The sequence below is a fragment of the Cutaneotrichosporon cavernicola genome, assembly GCF_030864355.1.
Source record: "Cutaneotrichosporon cavernicola HIS019 DNA, chromosome: 5".
NCBI lineage: Eukaryota > Fungi > Basidiomycota > Tremellomycetes > Trichosporonales > Trichosporonaceae > Cutaneotrichosporon > Cutaneotrichosporon cavernicola.
This window is the reverse complement of record NC_083397.1, coordinates 1,946,991-1,965,779: the sequence shown is the minus strand read 5'-3', so window position 1 is coordinate 1,965,779 and position 18,789 is coordinate 1,946,991. Positions and strand designations below refer to the sequence as shown.

The following is an 18,789-nucleotide window of genomic DNA, read 5'->3' as shown; positions in this document are numbered from 1 at the left end:
GCCATGGCCAGCGGTATCCCAGTGAGTATACCCTGAACCCATCTTCCCCATACACACACACCACCCCATCCCCATCCACACCAGTGCTCGCACTGCTTGCCATACACGATCGTATGCTGGCCAACGCCCGTCTGTCAACAACGATTGGCAGATGTTTGAGAGGAAGGCTGGTCGACAACGCGTGTGTTTGAAATGGCCCAAGCACATCCACACATTAGCTCTACCAAAACGCGATCCTTCACGGACCACCGCTCACATGACAGACCCGCCGCACCACCCGTCGCATTGACGAGAACGCTCCTCCTCCCGCGGGCACCATTGCCACTCGTGCACGCTCTGCCGCAGCCAACACTGGCAACAATGCAGCCAACACCGCCATTCCCCAGATGAAGCGGACCGCGTCGGCACTGGGTGCGACCACCCGCTCGACCACTGCCGACAATAAGCCCATTCCAACTGGTACCTCGACATCGCAGGTCAACAAGCCAGGCACGCGCCGTCGCGCTGCGCTCGGCGAGATTGGCACTGCACCAAACGCGGCCAAGGGAGACAAGGGCAAGGCGGCCGAGCGGCGTCCTCTGGCCACCCGCGAGACATCCCAGCCTGCTGTGCGTCGCACTACGCGCTCCACTACCCTTGAGGCCCGCGAGGAGAAGCCAACCGTCGCCGTCAAGCGCAAGGTCGGGAGCGTCACCTCGTCTACCACCAACCTTCGTCCCCGTCCAGGGTACTCTCGCCACGGCTCCGCTGTCTCCGCTGCGTCCACTTCGACTTCCACCTCGACCGCGCGCCCTGGTCGCCAGTTGAAGGAAACTGTCTCTATCACCGAGGACGGCCCTGCTCCCAAACGTCCCCGTCCTTCCACTCCCGAGGACGTCTTCACGGACAACTACGACGCAGACAACAAGGTGGTGGCAGTGGCCGAGCCTAGCTCAAAGGCTCCTGTCCCTAAGGACTATGGATGGACCGACCTCGACGCCGAGGATGAGGGGGACCCGACTATGGTGTCCGAGTACGTGGTCGACGCTTTCGCGTACATGATGGAGCTGGAGGTGAGTCAAGCAGCCTATAGTCGAAGGGAAAATTTGCTGACATGTCTCAGAAGTCGACGATGCCTGATTCCAAGTACATGGAGAACCAGGAAGAGCTGCAGTGGAAGATGCGCCAGATACTCAACGACTGGATCGTCGAGGTACACACCAAGTTCCGACTCCTCCCAGAGACGCTCCTCATCGCTATCAACCTCATCGACCGTTTCCTCACTGCTCGCACCGTCTCTCTGGAGAAGTTCCAGCTCGTCGGGTTAACGGCCCTCTTCGTCGCGGCCAAGTACGAGGAGGTCATCTGCCCCTCCGTCACCCACTTCCTCCACATGGCTGACGGCGGTTACGACGTCGACGAGATTCTGCGGGCTGAGCGCTACCTCCTCCAGACCCTCGACTTCGACCTGGCGTACCCCAACCCCCTCCACTTCCTGCGCCGCGTCTCCAAGGCTGACGGCTACGACGTGCACAGCCGCACAGTCGCCAAGTTCTTTATCGAGATTAGCTGCATCGACCACCGTCTTCTCCCCTACCCACCCTCCATGCTTGCTGCTGCTGCCATGTGGCTCGCGCGGCTCTGTTTCGACCGTGGGCCATGGCATGCCAACATGGTTCATTACTCGACGTACGCTCAGCACGAGCTGCTCGAGTGTGCGCAGGTCATGCTTGACTATGCCGTCGACCCGGAGCTCGACACGTCGACTGCCTTCTTCAAGAAGTATGCCAGCAGGGTAAGTACTTCTCTACATTGCAGGCATCTGCTGACGTCAGAAACACCTCAAGGCTTCTGTCTTTGTGCGCGAGTGGGCCCAGCACCGCTGGCCCGACTCTGCCAAGGGGCGGTCGTCGAACCAAGGCCGCGAGCTTGAGGCCGAGTTCGGCGGTGAGCAGCAGGCGCCCCTCCCTCCCAACAGCCCTTCGGCGTAAGCATCCTTCCTTCACGACATGTCACGCTCCCGCCCAAAGATACCCACTCCAGTAACATCATCAGCAGTCCCCAACATCCCCTCACCATCGACCAGTAATTTGTCCCCGTGGCGCAATGTCGAGGTCAGCCGCCCGACACTTCGCATGTTTCCATTTGCATTGCATGGCACCTGTGCCTGTTCAGATCTCGCCCTGCCGTATCCTGTTTAGTCTCGTAGCGGGTCGATGCATCATGTGCCCCTGTAATGAGTGCCGTGTGTGTGAGAGAGAGAGTGTGTGTGTATGTGTGGATACTGTACGAAAGGTAATCATGTGTGACATCAACATATTTCTCAACGACTCGATCACCAACGTGTCAGTAATGTTTGGTCTGTCACTCATGTGCGTGTGGCGTCACGCGCCATCACGCGTTTCATGCAACCCAGACTCACCGCCCTCTCGAACACACACTACGTGCCCCTCTGTCTGTATGCGTACGAGTGGGAAACACTGAACCACGATTGTGGAAGCGTGGTGTTTCCATGCTGCGACTACTCACACGTGGGTATGCGCTGACGCCTGAAGGGTAAGGTGCGTCGCAGATGCCAATCACATCAGCATGAGTTGTAATGTCTTAGGCTTGAAAGTGCCAACAGAGTGATCGCTTGAAAGCCGTTCCATCACTTCTTTTGCCGATCAGCCTCACATTCCTCAATATAGACTTGCAATCATCAAACCGTTTGTCGACTAGACGACCCCGCACCCCATTAGACTCAGTGATGGGTACGGTACGTGTCAGTCTGCTTGACCGCACCATTGTCCGCTGGCTGTTAGATGGCAGCAGGATCCGTACGTGGCGCACACACCCGCTCAGCTCTGACTGCCTGTTGAGAACCGCACGCATGGTTACTAGCTCGACTTTGAGACTTGACAACTCGGATATTGGGTCAGGCGGTTCAGAGCGTGGTTGTATGGCTACATATTCCATGAATGAATGAATGAATGAATGAAGCTGCTCACCACATCGGTCCCACCCTCATCCTCAGATCACGTCATGCTCTTCGGGGATCGGCAGCGCCTTCTGCTGCATTTTTACCCGATGATAGGGCGAACAGTTCAGACGAAATTGGAGGCGCAACTGGCCGACGTTTGTTGGATGCATGCTTACTGCCCTGAAGCAGTTGTTTGTCAAAGTTTGTGTTTTTCAAGTTGGCTCAAGGCACTGGGGCCACACCACTTCCGATGGAGCGTTGCTTTCGATACATGTACATGTACATGCACTGCTGGCGACATGCTCGTATACAAGTGTCATGCGTTGGAGGCGCACATCCCGGAGAAACCGGACCCAAAGATAGAACCGGAACGTTGAGACGGACCCCAAACGCCAGGGGTGGGAAGACTGTACCCAAGCAAGCTGTATCGAGTAATCACCAAACATCAGGTCTGTCAGTCCCAACATTAGAAGCTCAACCCAACCTCTGGCCAGCAAGGTCGACGACGCCGCCTGTTGTTGATCGTGCAGGAACGAGGTCAAATCAGTACGGCAGATGGCTGGCGAGGTTAAGAGTTGCCCAAGAACCACGGCGTGGCTTGTAGCTGACCATTGGACGAGCGTAAATATGCTTGCTTCATACAGCAGCAGCACCAACTTGTGAAACGGTCGCGACGCAACGGCTGAGTGCTGTCGTACGCCACAATGGCAGTGAGTCCGAGGTGGGGCATGTTTGTGCGTGATCGGCTGCATACCCAACGCCACACCCAACTCAAATTCTGGAGCTTGTTCACGACTTTGGGTTTCTGTGCTTGCTCGGGTGGAAAGGGGTAGGGGTAAGAGAACGAGCCAGTCATCGGGGAGGCTCGGAACCAGCGACGCGAGGGAGGAACCCGCGCCGGGAGGGGTTTTGTAGAATGCAGTATGGAAGCGGAGGACGGGATGGGCGGGAGGAGGAGGGAACGCGACCAGACGCGTTGATGACGAGATGGTGGCATGATGCCGGAACTGTTTCTACCCCCGTTTCAGGGGAGTGGTAGAAATTGAAGGGAGAGAGTGTAACATAGTAAAAAGGGGATTTCAACATCTGCTGACAATGCCGAGAGGTAAATAACATCAAAAGACCTGTCAAGGAGAAAGACCCAAAGAAAACATCTAGGCACGAGGCGGGAACTGTTTCCCTGAACAAAGGGGGCCCTTACGAGGTCATAGGGGGAGTGAAACATTGTCAAGATGAGAAGTTGTCCAAGGGCTCCTCCAAGGGCTCTAAGGGCCAAGGCGTGTATAACTGTACATTCAAGCATTAGTAGCTGTTAGGAGTAATTAAAAGGCTCTAAGCCTGGCACCCGCGGTAAACGGAAAGAGGTTGAAAGACCAAAGACCAAAGGATCAGCAAACACAACTTGTCTTTGGGTGGGATGGGTGTTGGGTGATGGACAGTTCAGGGTAAAGACGACCAATTAGCCCTGCCTAGACATCCAGGAGACTAAGTTCGCATAACATTCTCTAGACAGTAGACAGTAGACTGTCGACTGTGGACAGTAGACAGTAGACAGTAGACACTCTCACCTTCCTCCCATTACCCATCCCTACTCCTCCTTCCACCCTCTCCTCATCTCTCTCTCTCTTCTCTTCTCATCTCTTCTATCCTGGTCTCTTGTCTACAACTATAACTCACACCAACACACCTTCCTTTGATTATACCCTGCCCAAACACGTCCGGCTTTGGCACAATCTCAGCCTGTGTCTCTTGTCAGCGTCAGACCACGCACGGCCGTCCCGATCCCTACACTTGTCACACATTCATTAATTGACTTCCTTTGCACACGCGCCATCTAGCTCTCATCCCAACAGCAACGACACACACCTCTCGCTAGGGACCAGCATGCTGGCCCAGTCTCCCCACCCAAAGTATGCGCCGCACCCAGGCGAGTTGTCGGGCGAGACATGGCCCATGTCCATGGCCGACATGACCGAGGAGCTCCTCCGCACCCGCAACCACAGCAGTCGCCACCACTCGCTCATTCATTCGAGCGCGTACGACAACCGCGCCGAGGCGGCTGCGGGCGCGGCAGCCCTCGTGGGCTCGACACGCGTCGGTGCCTCGCCTTACGCTGCTGCTGCCGCGCCCGCACCAGCACCCATGGTGCAGTCGCTCGAGCGCGGGCCCCCGGCCCCGGCGATGGCATCCCCGCCTCTCGGCGTCGTCAATCACATGCAGGCCAGTAGACAGTTCCCCCCGGTCCAGCGCACCTCCCAGCTCCCCCCTCCCATCCGCCTACCAGCCAGCCCCTTCCTCGCCGATGACTACGTGCTCCCGCGCGTCGTCTTGACCCCACCACCTGGTAAGTTGGCTGATTGGAACGCACTGACTCCAGACGACGCAGACGCACCCGTCACGCTGTACCCCCGCACATCCCCTTCTCCTGATGACTACCCTCATCGCGGCATGTCGATGCCTGTTCACGTAATGAACACCTCGGCTCCGTCACCGCCCCGCTCAGCGTCGCTCCCGACCATCCCCAACGACGCCGCGCCCCAAATCGCGCAGCAGCAACGGGTCTCGGTTGGACCCACCGCACAAGCACAAGCTGGAGGAGTGCCGGTGGTCGGTTTCCAAAAGCCAACGCCGCCGTTCGGGCGCAAGCACAGGTCCTCTGTCGCGGCGGTTGTCATGCCCAAGAAACCCGAGCAGGTAATCAACGACTTAGAGCGCAAGAGTGGCGCTCATTTCGACGCCGAGTGGAACGAGCTCGTTGAGGAGCTGCCGTCTCCAGCCACGGGACAGGCAAACGGTCGCGGCAATGTGCCCGCAGTCGACAAGCCCAAGATGGGCTCTTCCCTGCCCTTCCCCACCCGCCCAGCACCGCCACCGCCGTCACAGGCATTCCCCCAAGACCCGCGCATACAGCCATCACAGCAGCAGCAGCGGTCTGCCCCTGGCGCTCGCGGTGTGCCGGAGCCCATGCGGCCCGAGACGCCTCAAGCACTGAAGTCTCTAAAGTTCCAAAAGGGCAAGATGGCAAAGGAGCCGGTCACGCCCACAGAACCGACGTTCAAGCCCAAGGCCCAGCGACGCCGATCTCTTTCCCTCTCGGCGATGTTCTCGAAAAAGAAGAAGCCCAACTTTGACGACCTCCCGCCGATGCCCCAGACCCCCAAGACACCAAAGACACCAAAGACCCCAACCCGTCCCGAGATTCCTCAGCTCCCCGAAACACCCAAATCGACCACTTCGGAGAAGCGCAAGACACTCCTTAAGCGGGCGTCGATCAAGGAGCTCTTCAGCAGCTCGAAGAGCGCTGAGCTCAAGGCTCTCCGCAAGTCGCAGAGCAAGCCCGAGCTGCACGCTGGGAACCGTCTCGTAACACAGGACGCGCCTCCCGTGCCTGCTCTTCCCTCAATGTCGAGTTCCACAGCGTTGCAAGAACACAAACAGGTTGTGCCTGACGCACTCGCGGCTCTCACTGCCAACTCGAACGCCCAGCCCTCCGAGCCAGCGGTCGAGATGGTGCCTGACGTCTTTGCCGCGTTCAACTCGAGCCAGACCAGCTTGCAGCAGCGTGGCGTCAGCGCCCAGCTCAAGGGTATCAGTGCCCCGGCCAACCCGCCCCGCGCTGAGTCGCCCTTTGCCAACTTTGAGCACTCGACCGAGTTCGCGGCCAGCCAGCAGCGCATGCAGCAGACGAATGGCAGCCAGGCCAGTCTCACTCGCCGCGCTCCCGAGGCCCAGCGTGTCCCGTCGTCTCTGGCACAAGCGCTACCGAAGCCTGTGGAGAAGGAGGAGGGAACCAAGACTCCAAAGCGGACGCGCACGCTGTCGCAGCGCCTGTCCATCAGTGCGCTCTTCTCAAAGAAGAATAAGGACACTGAGCCTGTCCCCGATATGCCGTCCGTTCCGTCGTCGTATCAGCGCGCAGCCCCGCAGACGCCCACTCGCCAGCAGGTGCCGCCCCAGCCGAATGGCGTTACCAAGTCTGCCTCGACGCAGGAGCTCCCGGCTGTTCCTGCGTTCTCCCCAATGATGAAGGGTCTCAACGAGACTCCTCGTCCTGTCAGTGCCAAGCCGCCCCCCCGTCCTCCGACGACCGCTCGTGTCCCAGTGCCGCGCATGACGAATGGTGCTGAGGCTCCCGATACCGAACAGCCTGTACCTGCGCCTCCTGCTGCGCCGGAGAAGCCGTCCTCGACCGTCAAAAAGTATCCAGACTCGAGCATCTCGAAGCAGGCTCCCAAGCAGGCGCCTCTGCCTCAAGCTATTGCCACTGCCGGGGCCAAGCTCCGCGGCGAGTCGGCGCCAGTCACCGTTGCTCCTCCCTTCCTGGACGGCGCGAAGACCGAGGACGACGTCAAGCGCCAGTCGCGCCGTGAGCAGTCGGTGGTACCCGCCTCATCGACAGAGTACCTCCGGCAGCAGCATGTCGCGATCGCCTCGCACCAGCAGGCACAGCAGGCGCTGGTACAGCAGTTTCGTTCTGCTTCAGAGCCAATTGCGGCGGGCCCGCCCCGCTCGGCGTCTGAGCAGTCATTCCAGCGCGCCTCCAACCCGTTCGCGGAGCAGGCACCGTCAGCCGAAGTTATCCAACAGGCAGCAGCGCTTGTGCGCAAGCCTGCGCCGATGCAGGTCGTGCAGAAGGCGGAGGCCGAATACCTCAACCAGCGTAAGGACAAGGAGCATGCCGACAAGATTGAGAAGCTCGACGAGAAGCCGCTTCCGGCCTCGTGGACGACGTTTGACAGCGAGCCTAAGCCCCACACCACCCTGCCGCTCAAGATCACCAAGAAGAGCAGCCTCAGTGCCGGATCCAAGGACAAGGGCAGGGACAAGGAGACAGCGCCGCTCCGTATCAATAAGGAGCCGTCAGTTCCTGTACCCGTAGTCGCCGCTCTGGCTGGCGCTGCCGCTGCTGGCACCGCTGTTGCCGTGGCCACCGAAAGCTCCAAGACTGGGTCTCCGGGCAAGCCTTCGTCGCCCGAGTACAAGGAGAACACTTCGTTCTCGTTCCCGCCCAAGCCCAAGGACGCTCCGCCGGCGCTATTCCAACCCGCGCAAAAGATTCGTCGCGTGTCTGTGCCACCTCTGCATCCCGACTCTCTCAATTCGCCCCACTCGGCGATCCCCGTGCCCGTCCCGGAGGCCGGAAGTCCATTCTCGGTCGCTACTCGGGCACCGCACAGGCTGACTCCTGACCTGGCGGCGGCCAACACCAAGCTCCTGACTGACCTGGGGACCGCGCCGGTCATCAACATCATAACGGCGACGCCGGCGCGCTCGCATGAGGGCGGCGAGTCGTTCGACGTGGCTGCGGAGCCAGAGGCAGACGTCGTGTCGCCCGTACTGAGCGAGACTTCGCCCGCGGTCGTCACCACCGCTGTCCGCACGTCCATCGCCCAGACGACGTTACCCGTCCTCACCTCGACCGCCAACATGACACAGGTTAATGAAGTGGACGAGCCCGCTCAGCCCGGCTCGCCTTCAGACTCGGAGTTCACGCTCCCGACCCTCGAGTCACACTCCAGTCTCGCGAGTGAACAGGCGACGCCGACGGGCGAGTCATTCGGAGACAGCGCCACGCCCACCAAGTCGTCGGGTATGCCGGCGATGCTTGTTGCTGGCGCATCTGCCCTGGCTGCAGCTGCTACTGCCGCAGCCACGTCTATTTCCAGCAGGCCCAAGCCCAAGCAGGCCGAATCTGCGGAGACTGAGGAGCTCTTGGAGCCGAAGGAGCCCAAGTTGCCCGGGTCCGACATCGATGCGGCCTCCATCGAGCCAGGCCTCGCGTACCTCGACGGCAGCTCGGTGGACACGCACGAGTCTGTCCAGACGCCCTCCATCCAGCCGAACGCTGGCTTCCTCTCGCTTCGCCCTGTGACCGATGAGGATGACCCGGCCGCTAACGCTACTCATAAGGAGCCCCTCGACACCCCAGTCGCTGAGACCGAGGGCGACGAGGCTACCCGAATTGCCACGACCAAGGAGACGCCTTTCGTAGAGAAGATCGAGGGCCACAAGGCACTCGTCGAGGAACCGGTCGACGTGGACGAGGACGAGGGCGTGGACAAGGACGAGGACGTACAACCAACCCATTTGGTCGTCGAGGACCGTCCGCGTCCGCGCAGCGAATCGGTACCGCCCACCAGCAGCCAAGAGACCCTGCCTGTTGGCCACTCGATGTTGTCGCTGCCCACGCGCCTCGGCGTCTCGCCGGTCGCGGAGGGCATCCAACCCCGCCCGGCGCAGCGCTCGTTGATTTATTCCATGGCCGCTTCGGCCGCCTCTGCCGTCTCGTCGGCTGTGAGTTCAGCATTCGCGGAGGCTTCCGAGACGCTCGACGAGATCGACGAGAAGATCGAGAAGACTGTCAAGTCCGCCTCGCCCAACCTCGGCGGCGTCGCCGGGCTCCCTGTCACGAGTGCAACCCCAGCGTGCAACGCCAACGCAACTGTCGTGCAGACAGGTCTCGAGTCGGGTCAGGGTTCCGTCTTCTCGGGCCGTCGGCGTGGCTCGTCGTCAGACGATGGTGCGTCGATCTACACAACCCCCTTGGGCGACATGGGCAGCGAGTACTTTGACTCGCCCTCTGCGTCGACCACCAGCTTCGAGACGGCATCGTCCAACGCGACCGTCTCGCCTGATGACCACGCCTCCCTGCCCAGTTACTCGAACAGTGCGCAACCCCCTAGTGTCGCCTTGTTCCAAGTGCCGCAACCCGCGTTCACCCATCCCGTCACTCAACGACGGGGCTCCATGCCCGTCGCGTTAGCTGCCAGCGCTGCACGCAAGCGCAACGTCTCCTCCCCCGCGTTCGGTTCCACAGAGCTCCCGTCGACCGCCATGCCGTCAGCCCTGGGCATCACATGCCAGGCCCAGCGCTCAGCAACCATGCCCGTCTCCTCTACCGAGTTCACCGAGCTCACTCCGCCCCCGCTTCCCCCCTCGGCGGACGGCCACTCGGAGGAGTCTAGCACCTTCCACCTCGACACGGAAACGATAACTGACTCGCCCACCGAGGACTTTGCCGCTCTCCCCGACTCGCCGACTCGCCAGCGCTCCCAGCACTCGCGCATGCGCGACGCAAGCAGCATGTACGTTGTCCCCTTCAGCCCCGAGATGGAGGAGCAGGAGGGCCGCTCCGAGACGCGCACCCAGACGAGCTCGAACTACGTCCCTGCAGCCGGCGTGCGCGAGCACGTGCGCCGCACCTCGGGCGGTATCCGCAACATGTTCGCTGCGGCGGGGTTTGGTCGCAGTGAGCGCGACGAGGCCCCGCAGCGCACTGTCCTCTCGGGGCAGGCGCAACCCGTTGTACCGGAGACGCGCAGCAGCGTCGCGGTCGACTATTCGTCGCCGGCTGGGAGCAACCCCACTTCGGCGGCTCCGGTGGGCCTGGGGATGTGGACCGCCGTCGAGATCGAGGAACTCGGGCCTTTTCGTCGCATAGCTGAAGCCGACACAAGTTTTGAGGAGAGCTGGTCCTCCGGTAGCGATGACCATGAGTCGCCTCGCACTCCGCGCACTCCCGAGCTCGAAGCGCTCGTCACGCCTAGAGCCCTTCCGGGCCCGGGCACGCCGAGCCCAGCAGACAATGGCCCCAAGCGCACGGGCGCGCCGTTCCGCCCGTTGCACGTCGACATGGCCGCCGAGGCCTAATTGCCCCATTAAAGAGGGCTTAATGTATCTTCCGGATCGCGGCCGGCGCGCCGCTTGTAGTCTTATCCTACGTATGATACCCTATAGCAATGAAGAACACTGGAATCTTGCAGTTGCGATACATCGTTACAGTACATACTCTGAGGGGTGCTCTAAGCGTTGGGGCAGTTGCTGGCCCAGTGGCCAGGCTCGTTACAATTGAAACATACGTCTGTTGTCAGCTGGTACGGTTCATAGAAGCTCACTAGATCCACCATCACCACCACCACTTCCTCCTCCTCCTCCTCCTCCTCCTCCTCCTCCTCCTCCTCCTCCTCCTCCTCCTCCAACTCGTCCGCCACCTCTTTGCCCAACGCGGCTGCGTGAGTTGGACCCTCCGGCAGCCTCGAGGCAGTCGCGCGCCCAGTGCGGACCACCGCAATTGAAGCACGCTGTTGTCAGCCACCGTAATGTGTCAGTGCCACAGCCACCCACCTCCAGACCCGCCACTCGATGGCGCCGGCCTTCCCGCTCCCCCTCCTCGAAGTTGAGATCTTCCCGCCGCCGGTCCATTCCCGTCCTCGTCGGCCCACTCGAAGAACCCGCAGCGCGCGTTACGCGTGTTTGGGCATGCGCTGTTGTCAGCCTCCGTTTCCAACTGCAGCTCACCGATACGCCCGGTCCTTGTTGGGTCCGCTTGCGGTGATGCCAGAGGTCGCTTCGAGGCCGCAGTTGCAGCGAACGGTTCTGCCGTTGCGAGCCGCGCCGTTTGCGCGCTGCCCTTGGGCCGGAGGTCTCGCTGGCGCCCTAGTAGCCGACGTCGAACCACCACCATCAGCCCACGACTGGTGTTAGTGACAGCGCTTGAAGTGCTGCTTACAAAGAAGTCACACTGCTCCCCTCGGGGCTTGGCGCACGCGTAGAACTGCCTGCCGGCATTCGCTGTGCTCTGCCCAGCAGTCCGTGAGACGGCCGGCTGACCACACGAACACTCAGGAAGCTCATCATTGTTTGTTTCCCTCCGCTGTCGCTTCGGAGCTGGAGCGCCGTCTGCCGCTTTGGACCTTGCACCCCGTCCTCGCGTCGACCCTCCCCTGGTGCCCCTGGCTCGGGTACTCCCGCGGCCACCACAACGGCCACCGCCGGCGGCAGGCCCGCCGTCGCTGTCATCGTCGTCGGAGTCTTGTCGTCTCCGCCCGGTACGCGCTGAACCCCCGCCGCGACCGGCTCCACGGGCAGCTGCTCCGCGGGCCCCGCGGGTTGCCGCATCACGTGCACTTCGACGTCCTCCGCGAGCTGCATTACGCACAGCCTGTTGCACCTCCCCGTGTCCATGGAGGTACTCCGCGACAGAGTCGACGACTGTGTCAAAGTCGCGACGGGCTTTGATGAACACTTCCTTGTACTCCTCGACGCTGGTTGACAGCACTTCGGCCTTCGTCTGTTGCCCATCACAGATGAGTTCCAGACGGTGTTCAGTCTGAGGTCAGACCCTGGGTTCGAAACCCTTCCACTACTCACCTCACGTCGCAAGTGCGGCTTGCTGAGAGAGCGATCGAAGCCAATGGCATTATAGCCCTCGACAAGTCCGACGCCCAGAGATGATGGTATCAGGAAGTTCTCCTTGCCCTCCTTCTTGGCAATTACATATTCACGATCAATGACCTTGGCGATATGCTCAGCGATCGTGGCGTCCGTACCGATCCCGTTGTTGTCCATAAGACCGACGAGATCGGCTTCGGTAAGAAGCTTGGGCTTGGTGGTCGTACCCTCTTCCAGTTCGCAAACGTCGGGCACGAACTGTTCGCCAAACTGGAAGTCGGGAAGATTCTTCCCTGCCCACTTGTCGTACGGGTAGATGTCCAAGTAATTGCGTTCGAGAACGATGAGACCAGAGGCAGAGAAGTACTCCCCCGCAATCTCGACCTCCACAGAGGTCTCCTTGCCCTTCGCATCGGACGAGCAACTTGCGAGGAAACGACGAGTTACGAACTCGTAGACCCGGCGCTCATCCGCATCAACGTTCAGTGCAGCTGCTGTGGGATGGATCGGGGGATGCGCCTTATCGTTCCTTCTGCCGTTACGCGGTCGCTCAAAGTCGCCGTCGATGAGTCTGGGCGGCGTCAGCGGCGAATAAGGTGAGTAATCTCACTTCTGCGCGTATGCCGCCCACGCATTGTCGTGGGTCTGCTTTTGGATCAAGGACATGAAGTCGAACTGTCGGTCATACTCGTCCGTCTCGGTGCGTGGATAGCTGAGGAAACCTTTCTGATACAACTTCTCAGCGAGCTCCCGTCAGCTTTGGCCCCGGCTTACACAATGCCGTCCCAAATTGGAACTCACATCCAACACACGTTTGGGAGTCATGCCGAGGAGGCGCGACCCTGCTTTCTGGAGCTCTACCGTGGTCAAAGGGTACGGCTTGCTTGGTGTTAATCCGGATTCGTGATGCAGATACTTACCGCTTAGTTGTCGGCTTGGTCTCAACCTTAATGACCGTCGCCGTTGGCCTGTTTACCGTTTCCTCGTAAAGGAGAAGTGCGATCGGAAGATCGAACACGTGGATCCGGGCCCATGTGAACTTGACCTGCACCGGTTCTTCTTCGTCTTCGAACTCGCGCTCTATCATAACCTCAATCTTCCAAAACGGCTCCGGGACGAACGATTGGACGCGGTTGTACTGGTCAACGACGAAGCCGAGTGTAGGAAACTGGCATGGGCCTGGAGTCAGCGCACCGAGTGAGCCACGCGCTTTAATCCTTTCCACCTTTACCAAAACCTGCAACTCACCGTAACTGATCAACTTCTGGTCGAAATCCTCCCCCATCCTGCCTTTAAGCGTCATCGTCATGAAGCGGGTAAAGGTGGCACCAATCCTCAAGTCAAGCACCTGCCGCACGGCGACTGCATCAACCATGCGCATGTCGAGATCATCGGCCTGACGGCAGGCATCGTGGATCTGGCTTGGGGGTTAGAGGCCGCAAGTGTTGGCACTCACTTCGGGATGATGGCGCTGAAGCGCGCTCGTCTCACTCGCAAGCGCGGGTTGGCACGGCGGCACACTTCGACGACCTCGTAGCCGATGTGCTCGCCTTCGCGATCGCAATCAGTCCAGATCATCAATATGTCTGCGTTCCGAGCCTCGTCCTGGAGATTTCGCTCCAGTTGTCGGTGATCAGAGGCCACCTTGGTCACAACTGGCGCGTCGAAGAGAGCAAATGGATCGCATGATGACCACTGGCGATACTCGTCACGGAAGTCCTGCACATTAGCGAGAGAACGCCTAATTGAGTCCGAGGACGGCCAACAAGGCGCTGCGGAGATGTGCCGTCGTTGGCCGTGACCCCTCGCCACATCTCCTCTACAGCGCTGACTGGTTGCACGCGAAGCAGCGCACTCACAGTTTCGGTAAGATGGCCCAGCACACTCGTGACAGTAAACTCGCAGTCACGGCTGTCTCCTAATGGAGGAGGAAGGCGGTACGGAAAGTCAAAGTTGCGGCAGAACTTGTTCTTCCCCGCTCGGTTATCGAAGTGGCCGCCCGAGAGGATGCGGGCGAGCTCCTTGGCAATGCTGGGCTTCTCAGCAACGCAAAGAACCCGCATCTCGGGGGCGGAGTGTTAATGGGGGCGATATCGATGTAGATATAAAGGTTAGAGAGAAGGAGAGAGATGGAGAAAGTTGGGTGGTTGACGCGACTGATTGCGACAGCTCGGCTGACCTCCACCACTGATCGATTGTTGATGTGTATTTTGATTCCGCGCCTGCACGGACTGGGGTCCTGTAAGGCCATCAACGGATCGGCACATGTCCAGCCCGGCGCATCAATCGTGGTGAGCGGCGAGATGCCGGCGTTGAAGGCTAGGCCACACCGTCATGCACGCTCACTGATTGAGAACTGCCGAAGTGTCGACAGTAAAAGCCAACGGGGAGGCATACGGGGTCCTTGCAGTTTGCTTTTACTGTCCAGATCTTTAAGATCGCCATGTCAAGCTCGTAAACATGTAAACATTCCAATATGTTGTGCGCGTTTCCAACCGAATGCGCTCAGTTCCCCACCGGCCTGTTCGGCCGCTAGCGATCTAGACTCGGCCCCGCTTCAAGCTAGCCGCGCGACCAGATACACCGTGTATATCCGTTCCTCGGCCAGCCGTGATTGTGATACAAGCTAGCGGCGAGAACGGATGTGCATTGGTAGGCGACTTGATGGCGTTTTGGGCTTGGAAAATACATCGCGAAAGCTTGGAAACTCGCAGTTTCCAACATTGGACCAAGTTGGACATGTTGCCCAGGTGCAGTGTGGCACGGGACGATATCAGGTGCGAGGCCTCGGTGTCATTTCCAACAAGTCGCCGGGATCTGCCTCCACTTTTGGGAGCTGGGTGGGCATGGGCAGTAGCCGTTGTTCAAACAAGCACTTGGTACCTCTCCAAGGTCACTCGATATAAGTCACAACCTCTTGGACCTCTTGCCTTGCTTGACGCTTCATACCCCCGCATCACACATCCTCATCACCAAACCATCACATACGGCGAATTCGACGCAACCGCCTCGACTGCACCACCGCACCTCCCAGCTCATTACCTGCACCTACGCACATATCTGGCACTCGTGAGTACAGAACGGACGTGCATGGTAGTGGGCGTTGTACCCAGCCGGTAGTGAGAGTTCTGGGCTAGCAAGAGAGGGATATCCTGGGAGGGGAGGGTGTGACAGAGCCGGTGTGGGCATGATGCGGCGGTCATCAGAGGTGGAGGGCACGGAATGGGTGAATCTGGTTGGCTGAAGAGCCCTGGCACCCCTCTGCCAGACCACTTAAAGCCCACAAATGCCCAAATTCTACCAACCATGCCTCCCCCTTCTTACAGGTACGCGGTTGTCGCGCGGCTGCCGTAGAGAGGCGCGCGCACATGCACTGGGACCGGCAGTTGTGAGGGTGACAGGCCCTCCGTACCTTCGTCGCTGTCCCTGCAAGCCTGGCGTTGCTGGTTGCGTTGCGTTTTTGGTTTTAGAATACTGACGCGCCACAGGAACGCCCAATCGTCACCGGACGGATCCAAAACTCCGTTCACGTAGCGCCATCGATTTGATTCGGGATCAACCCCTCCCACTCGATTTTTCTCCCCCCGTTTACAATCCTCTAAATGCCAGCCCTCCGCTCTCTCACCAATCCCCTCCGCACTTCTCTTCTCTCTTCCACATCTACCACTAGCGCGCTCCGCCCATTCGTCAGGATGTCGTCTTCTATCCCCATCCCCAATGACTTTGTAAGTATCACAGAGTGTGGTTTGATGTCACCGTGCCACGAACGTGGCTTGGTCTCGACATCACCACTGACTTTGGATCACGGATCACATGAGCAGAGACTAACCGTGCACAGAACAAGATGCTCTATGAGGACATCTCGGTCTACGACCCCGAGGTGAACGAGCTCATCGAGAAGGAGACCTGGCGTCAGTTCTCGGGCCTTGAGCTCATTGCTTCAGAGGTGAGCATCCTTTGGGGCCTTTGGGACCCTGCAAGTCTTTGATGGCTTCATGGCATCTGGCCGAGATACGTAACCGGAGGCTAACAGTCAGAACCTGACCTCGCTCGCCGTCATGCAGGCCAACGGCTCGATCCTCACCAACAAGTACTCGGAGGGTCTCCCCGGCGCCCGTTACTACGGCGGTAACGAGCACATTGACGTCCTTGAGAACCTCACCCGCGAGCGTGCCCTCAAGGCCTTCAACCTCGACCCCAAGGTCTGGGGCGTCAACGTCCAGCCATACTCGGGCTCGACCGCCAACTTCGCTGCCTTCACCGCCCTGATCCAGCCCCAGGACCGTATCATGGGCCTTGGTCTCCCCGACGGTGGCCACCTTACCCACGGCTACTACACTGCCAAGAAGAAGATCACTGCTTCGTCGATCTACTTCCAGTCGTTCCCTTACCGTGTCGACCCCGCGACCGGCCTGATCGACTACGAGCAGCTCGCGACCAACGCCAACCTCTTCAAGCCCCGTCTCGTTGTCTGCGGTGGCTCCGCTTACCCCCGTGACTGGGAGTACGAGCGTCTCCGCAAGATCGCCGACGGCCAGGGCGCTTACCTCATGTCCGACATGGCCCACATCTCGGGTCTCGTTGCCGCCGCCGAGCAGAACTCGCCCTTCGAGTACTGCGACGTTGTCACCACCACCACCCACAAGACCCTCCGTGGGCCCCGTGCCGGTCTCATCTTCTTCCGCAAGGACAAGGACGACCTCGAGAGCCGTGTCAACGCCGCCGTCTTCCCCGCCTGCCAGGGTGGTCCCCACAACAACACCATTGCCGGTATCTGTGTTGCCCTTAAGCAGGCCGCTGAGCCCGCCTTCAAGGACTACGCCAAGCAGGTCCGCGCCAACGCCGCCGCCATGGCCAACGTCCTCTTCAAGCACGGTTACCGCCTCCAGACTGACGGCACCGCCAACCACCTCATCCTCTGGGACCTCCGGCCCATTGGCCTCACCGGCTCCAAGATCGAGAAGATCTGCGACGCAGTCCACATCACTCTCAACAAGAACGCTGTCGCTGGTGACACGTCGGCCCTCGTCCCAGGTGGTGTCCGTATCGGCTCTTCGGCCCTCACTTCCCGTTCGATGTTCGAGAAGGACGTCGAGCAGGTCGCCGAGTTCCTCCACCGCGTCGTCCAGATCTCGCTCCAGGCCCAGAAGGAGGCCGGCTCCAAGAAGCTCAAGGACTTCGTCGATGCCTTCGAGGGCACCGGCGAGTCTGCCAAGCTCGTCAAGGAGCTCAAGGAGGACGTCAAGAACTTCTGCGTAAGTCTTTCACACCTCTTTGTCATTGAGTAAAGCTGACAGAAAAGATCAAGTTCCCTCTTCCCTCTGTTGTCGACTCGTCGACGATCAAGCAGTTCGACTAAACGAGCGTGTAGCATGATCAGGACATGGTCATTGGGCGTCGGGAGATCCGGATTCAACAGATAGCAGTTTGTATTAGAGTATCATTCACCTGATGCAGGGGTAGCATAGTACAGTCTCATTAGAGTTTCGTCTTTGGACATGAGCGTCGCTCGAGCAGCTCTGGTTGCTGGATTAGATCCTCGAATGGAAGGAAGTCTTGACACCAAGTGCCACTGTCTGGTGGAGGTGGAGGTGTCATAGATTAGGGGAGCCAATTTGGTCCCGCTTGGTCCCACTTTGACTCCCATCTTCATCGCCGTTTGTCCTCGTTAACCTCGTTTTGTCTTTCGATGTCATCGGATACGTCTCCTCAGATCCACAGGATCCAATTGCTCGGTATATCCTAACTCGGTTGCACGTGATCCGTCCTTTCGGCACCACGCTGCACGTAGAACGTTGAAACATACGGAGCCAAGAGGAGCTTGTTCAGTCGAGTGCCACATTGTTCAGACAGCCAGCGTGCACCGCGAGCATGTACAGTGGGGACTGGATATGGCCATGGAACAGGACGGCCGCGCTACGGAAGATAGCCATGCTACAGAGGAACCCGATACGGGGAGGAGAGCGAGTATATGCAAGGGGAAAGGGGTAGCAGCTATGAGGTGATATGCGACACTGCTGAGGTGTACGCGCCAAAGAGGACTGGAGGAAGGTTAGGGTTGTGTGATAGCGCAGATCAGCGCGGATTGGGCGACAGGATTCAACCTGGGCAACCCAGTTCCCTCCTCAGCTACACAGGTGGACGATGGAACAGAGATGCCACCAACCTTGCGCGGCCTATTGAACGGCGGCCTGGCCCCCGCAGTCTTGGCGGGCCGCCGCCATCCCTCGCTCAGTCAGCGGGTGCCCACTCTGACTGAAATGCAGTACGCAGAGGACAACACAGCTGAGGCGATATCCGACTCACTGGTTGGATGGGCGGGGGGGGGGGGGGGGGGGGGGAGAGCAGGAGGGGAGGGGGACGTGGAGCTGGAAGTCATTTTTAGTATGAAGACGTAGAGAGTTGATGCATGTAGAACACGTAGACTTTATCTTCCTCTCACTCGGACATTGTCCAAGGTGCGCTGCATTTCATCACCCTAGTGGACTCTCAATAGTTCAATAGTTAGCTCTGTCGCGACCTTACATCTCTCCCGATGATGCGACGAAGTGGCGGACCTGAATACGCATTGCGGTTAAATTGCCAGAGTGTTGAGCACAGAGATTGAGACTCTGCCTATGCCACGCTCGCACTGGGAGGCGGCGCCAGGCAACCTTGCCCTGGTTTGACTTCCAAGG

At 59.5% G+C, this 18,789-nt stretch overlaps 4 protein-coding genes across 4 annotated transcripts; 3 read left to right on the top strand and 1 right to left on the bottom strand.

Annotated features, from left to right (window-relative positions):
* Window positions 1-3: 3 nt before the first annotated feature.
* Window positions 4-1,970, top strand: CLB2 (uncharacterized protein; the record flags this gene model as incomplete). Its single annotated transcript, XM_060601980.1, has 4 exons — window positions 4-21; window positions 264-1,052; window positions 1,103-1,774; window positions 1,815-1,970. 4 exons carry the CDS (start codon window positions 4-6, stop codon window positions 1,968-1,970), a joined length of 1,635 nt encoding a protein of 544 aa, XP_060458420.1.
* Window positions 1,971-4,825: 2,855 nt separating this feature from the next.
* CcaverHIS019_0507820 (uncharacterized protein) lies at window positions 4,826-10,591 on the top strand (the record flags this gene model as incomplete). The annotated part of the gene is made up of 2 exons (XM_060601979.1): window positions 4,826-5,285; window positions 5,319-10,591. 2 exons carry the CDS (start codon window positions 4,826-4,828, stop codon window positions 10,589-10,591), a joined length of 5,733 nt encoding a protein of 1,910 aa, XP_060458419.1.
* A 152-nt stretch (window positions 10,592-10,743) lies between these two features.
* Window positions 10,744-14,175, bottom strand: TOP3 (uncharacterized protein; the record flags this gene model as incomplete). The annotated part of the gene is made up of 12 exons (XM_060601978.1): window positions 10,744-10,802; window positions 10,933-11,022; window positions 11,066-11,205; window positions 11,240-11,415; window positions 11,451-12,050; window positions 12,092-12,683; window positions 12,723-12,859; window positions 12,914-12,995; window positions 13,033-13,291; window positions 13,361-13,533; window positions 13,569-13,831; window positions 13,972-14,175. The coding sequence occupies 12 exons, from the start codon at window positions 14,173-14,175 to the stop codon at window positions 10,744-10,746; spliced, it is 2,775 nt and encodes a 924-aa protein (XP_060458418.1).
* A 1,629-nt stretch (window positions 14,176-15,804) lies between these two features.
* SHM1 (uncharacterized protein) lies at window positions 15,805-17,471 on the top strand (the record flags this gene model as incomplete). The annotated part of the gene is made up of 4 exons (XM_060601976.1): window positions 15,805-15,837; window positions 15,951-16,058; window positions 16,150-17,367; window positions 17,415-17,471. The coding sequence occupies 4 exons, from the start codon at window positions 15,805-15,807 to the stop codon at window positions 17,469-17,471; spliced, it is 1,416 nt and encodes a 471-aa protein (XP_060458417.1).
* Between the last annotated feature and the right edge of the window lie 1,318 nt (window positions 17,472-18,789).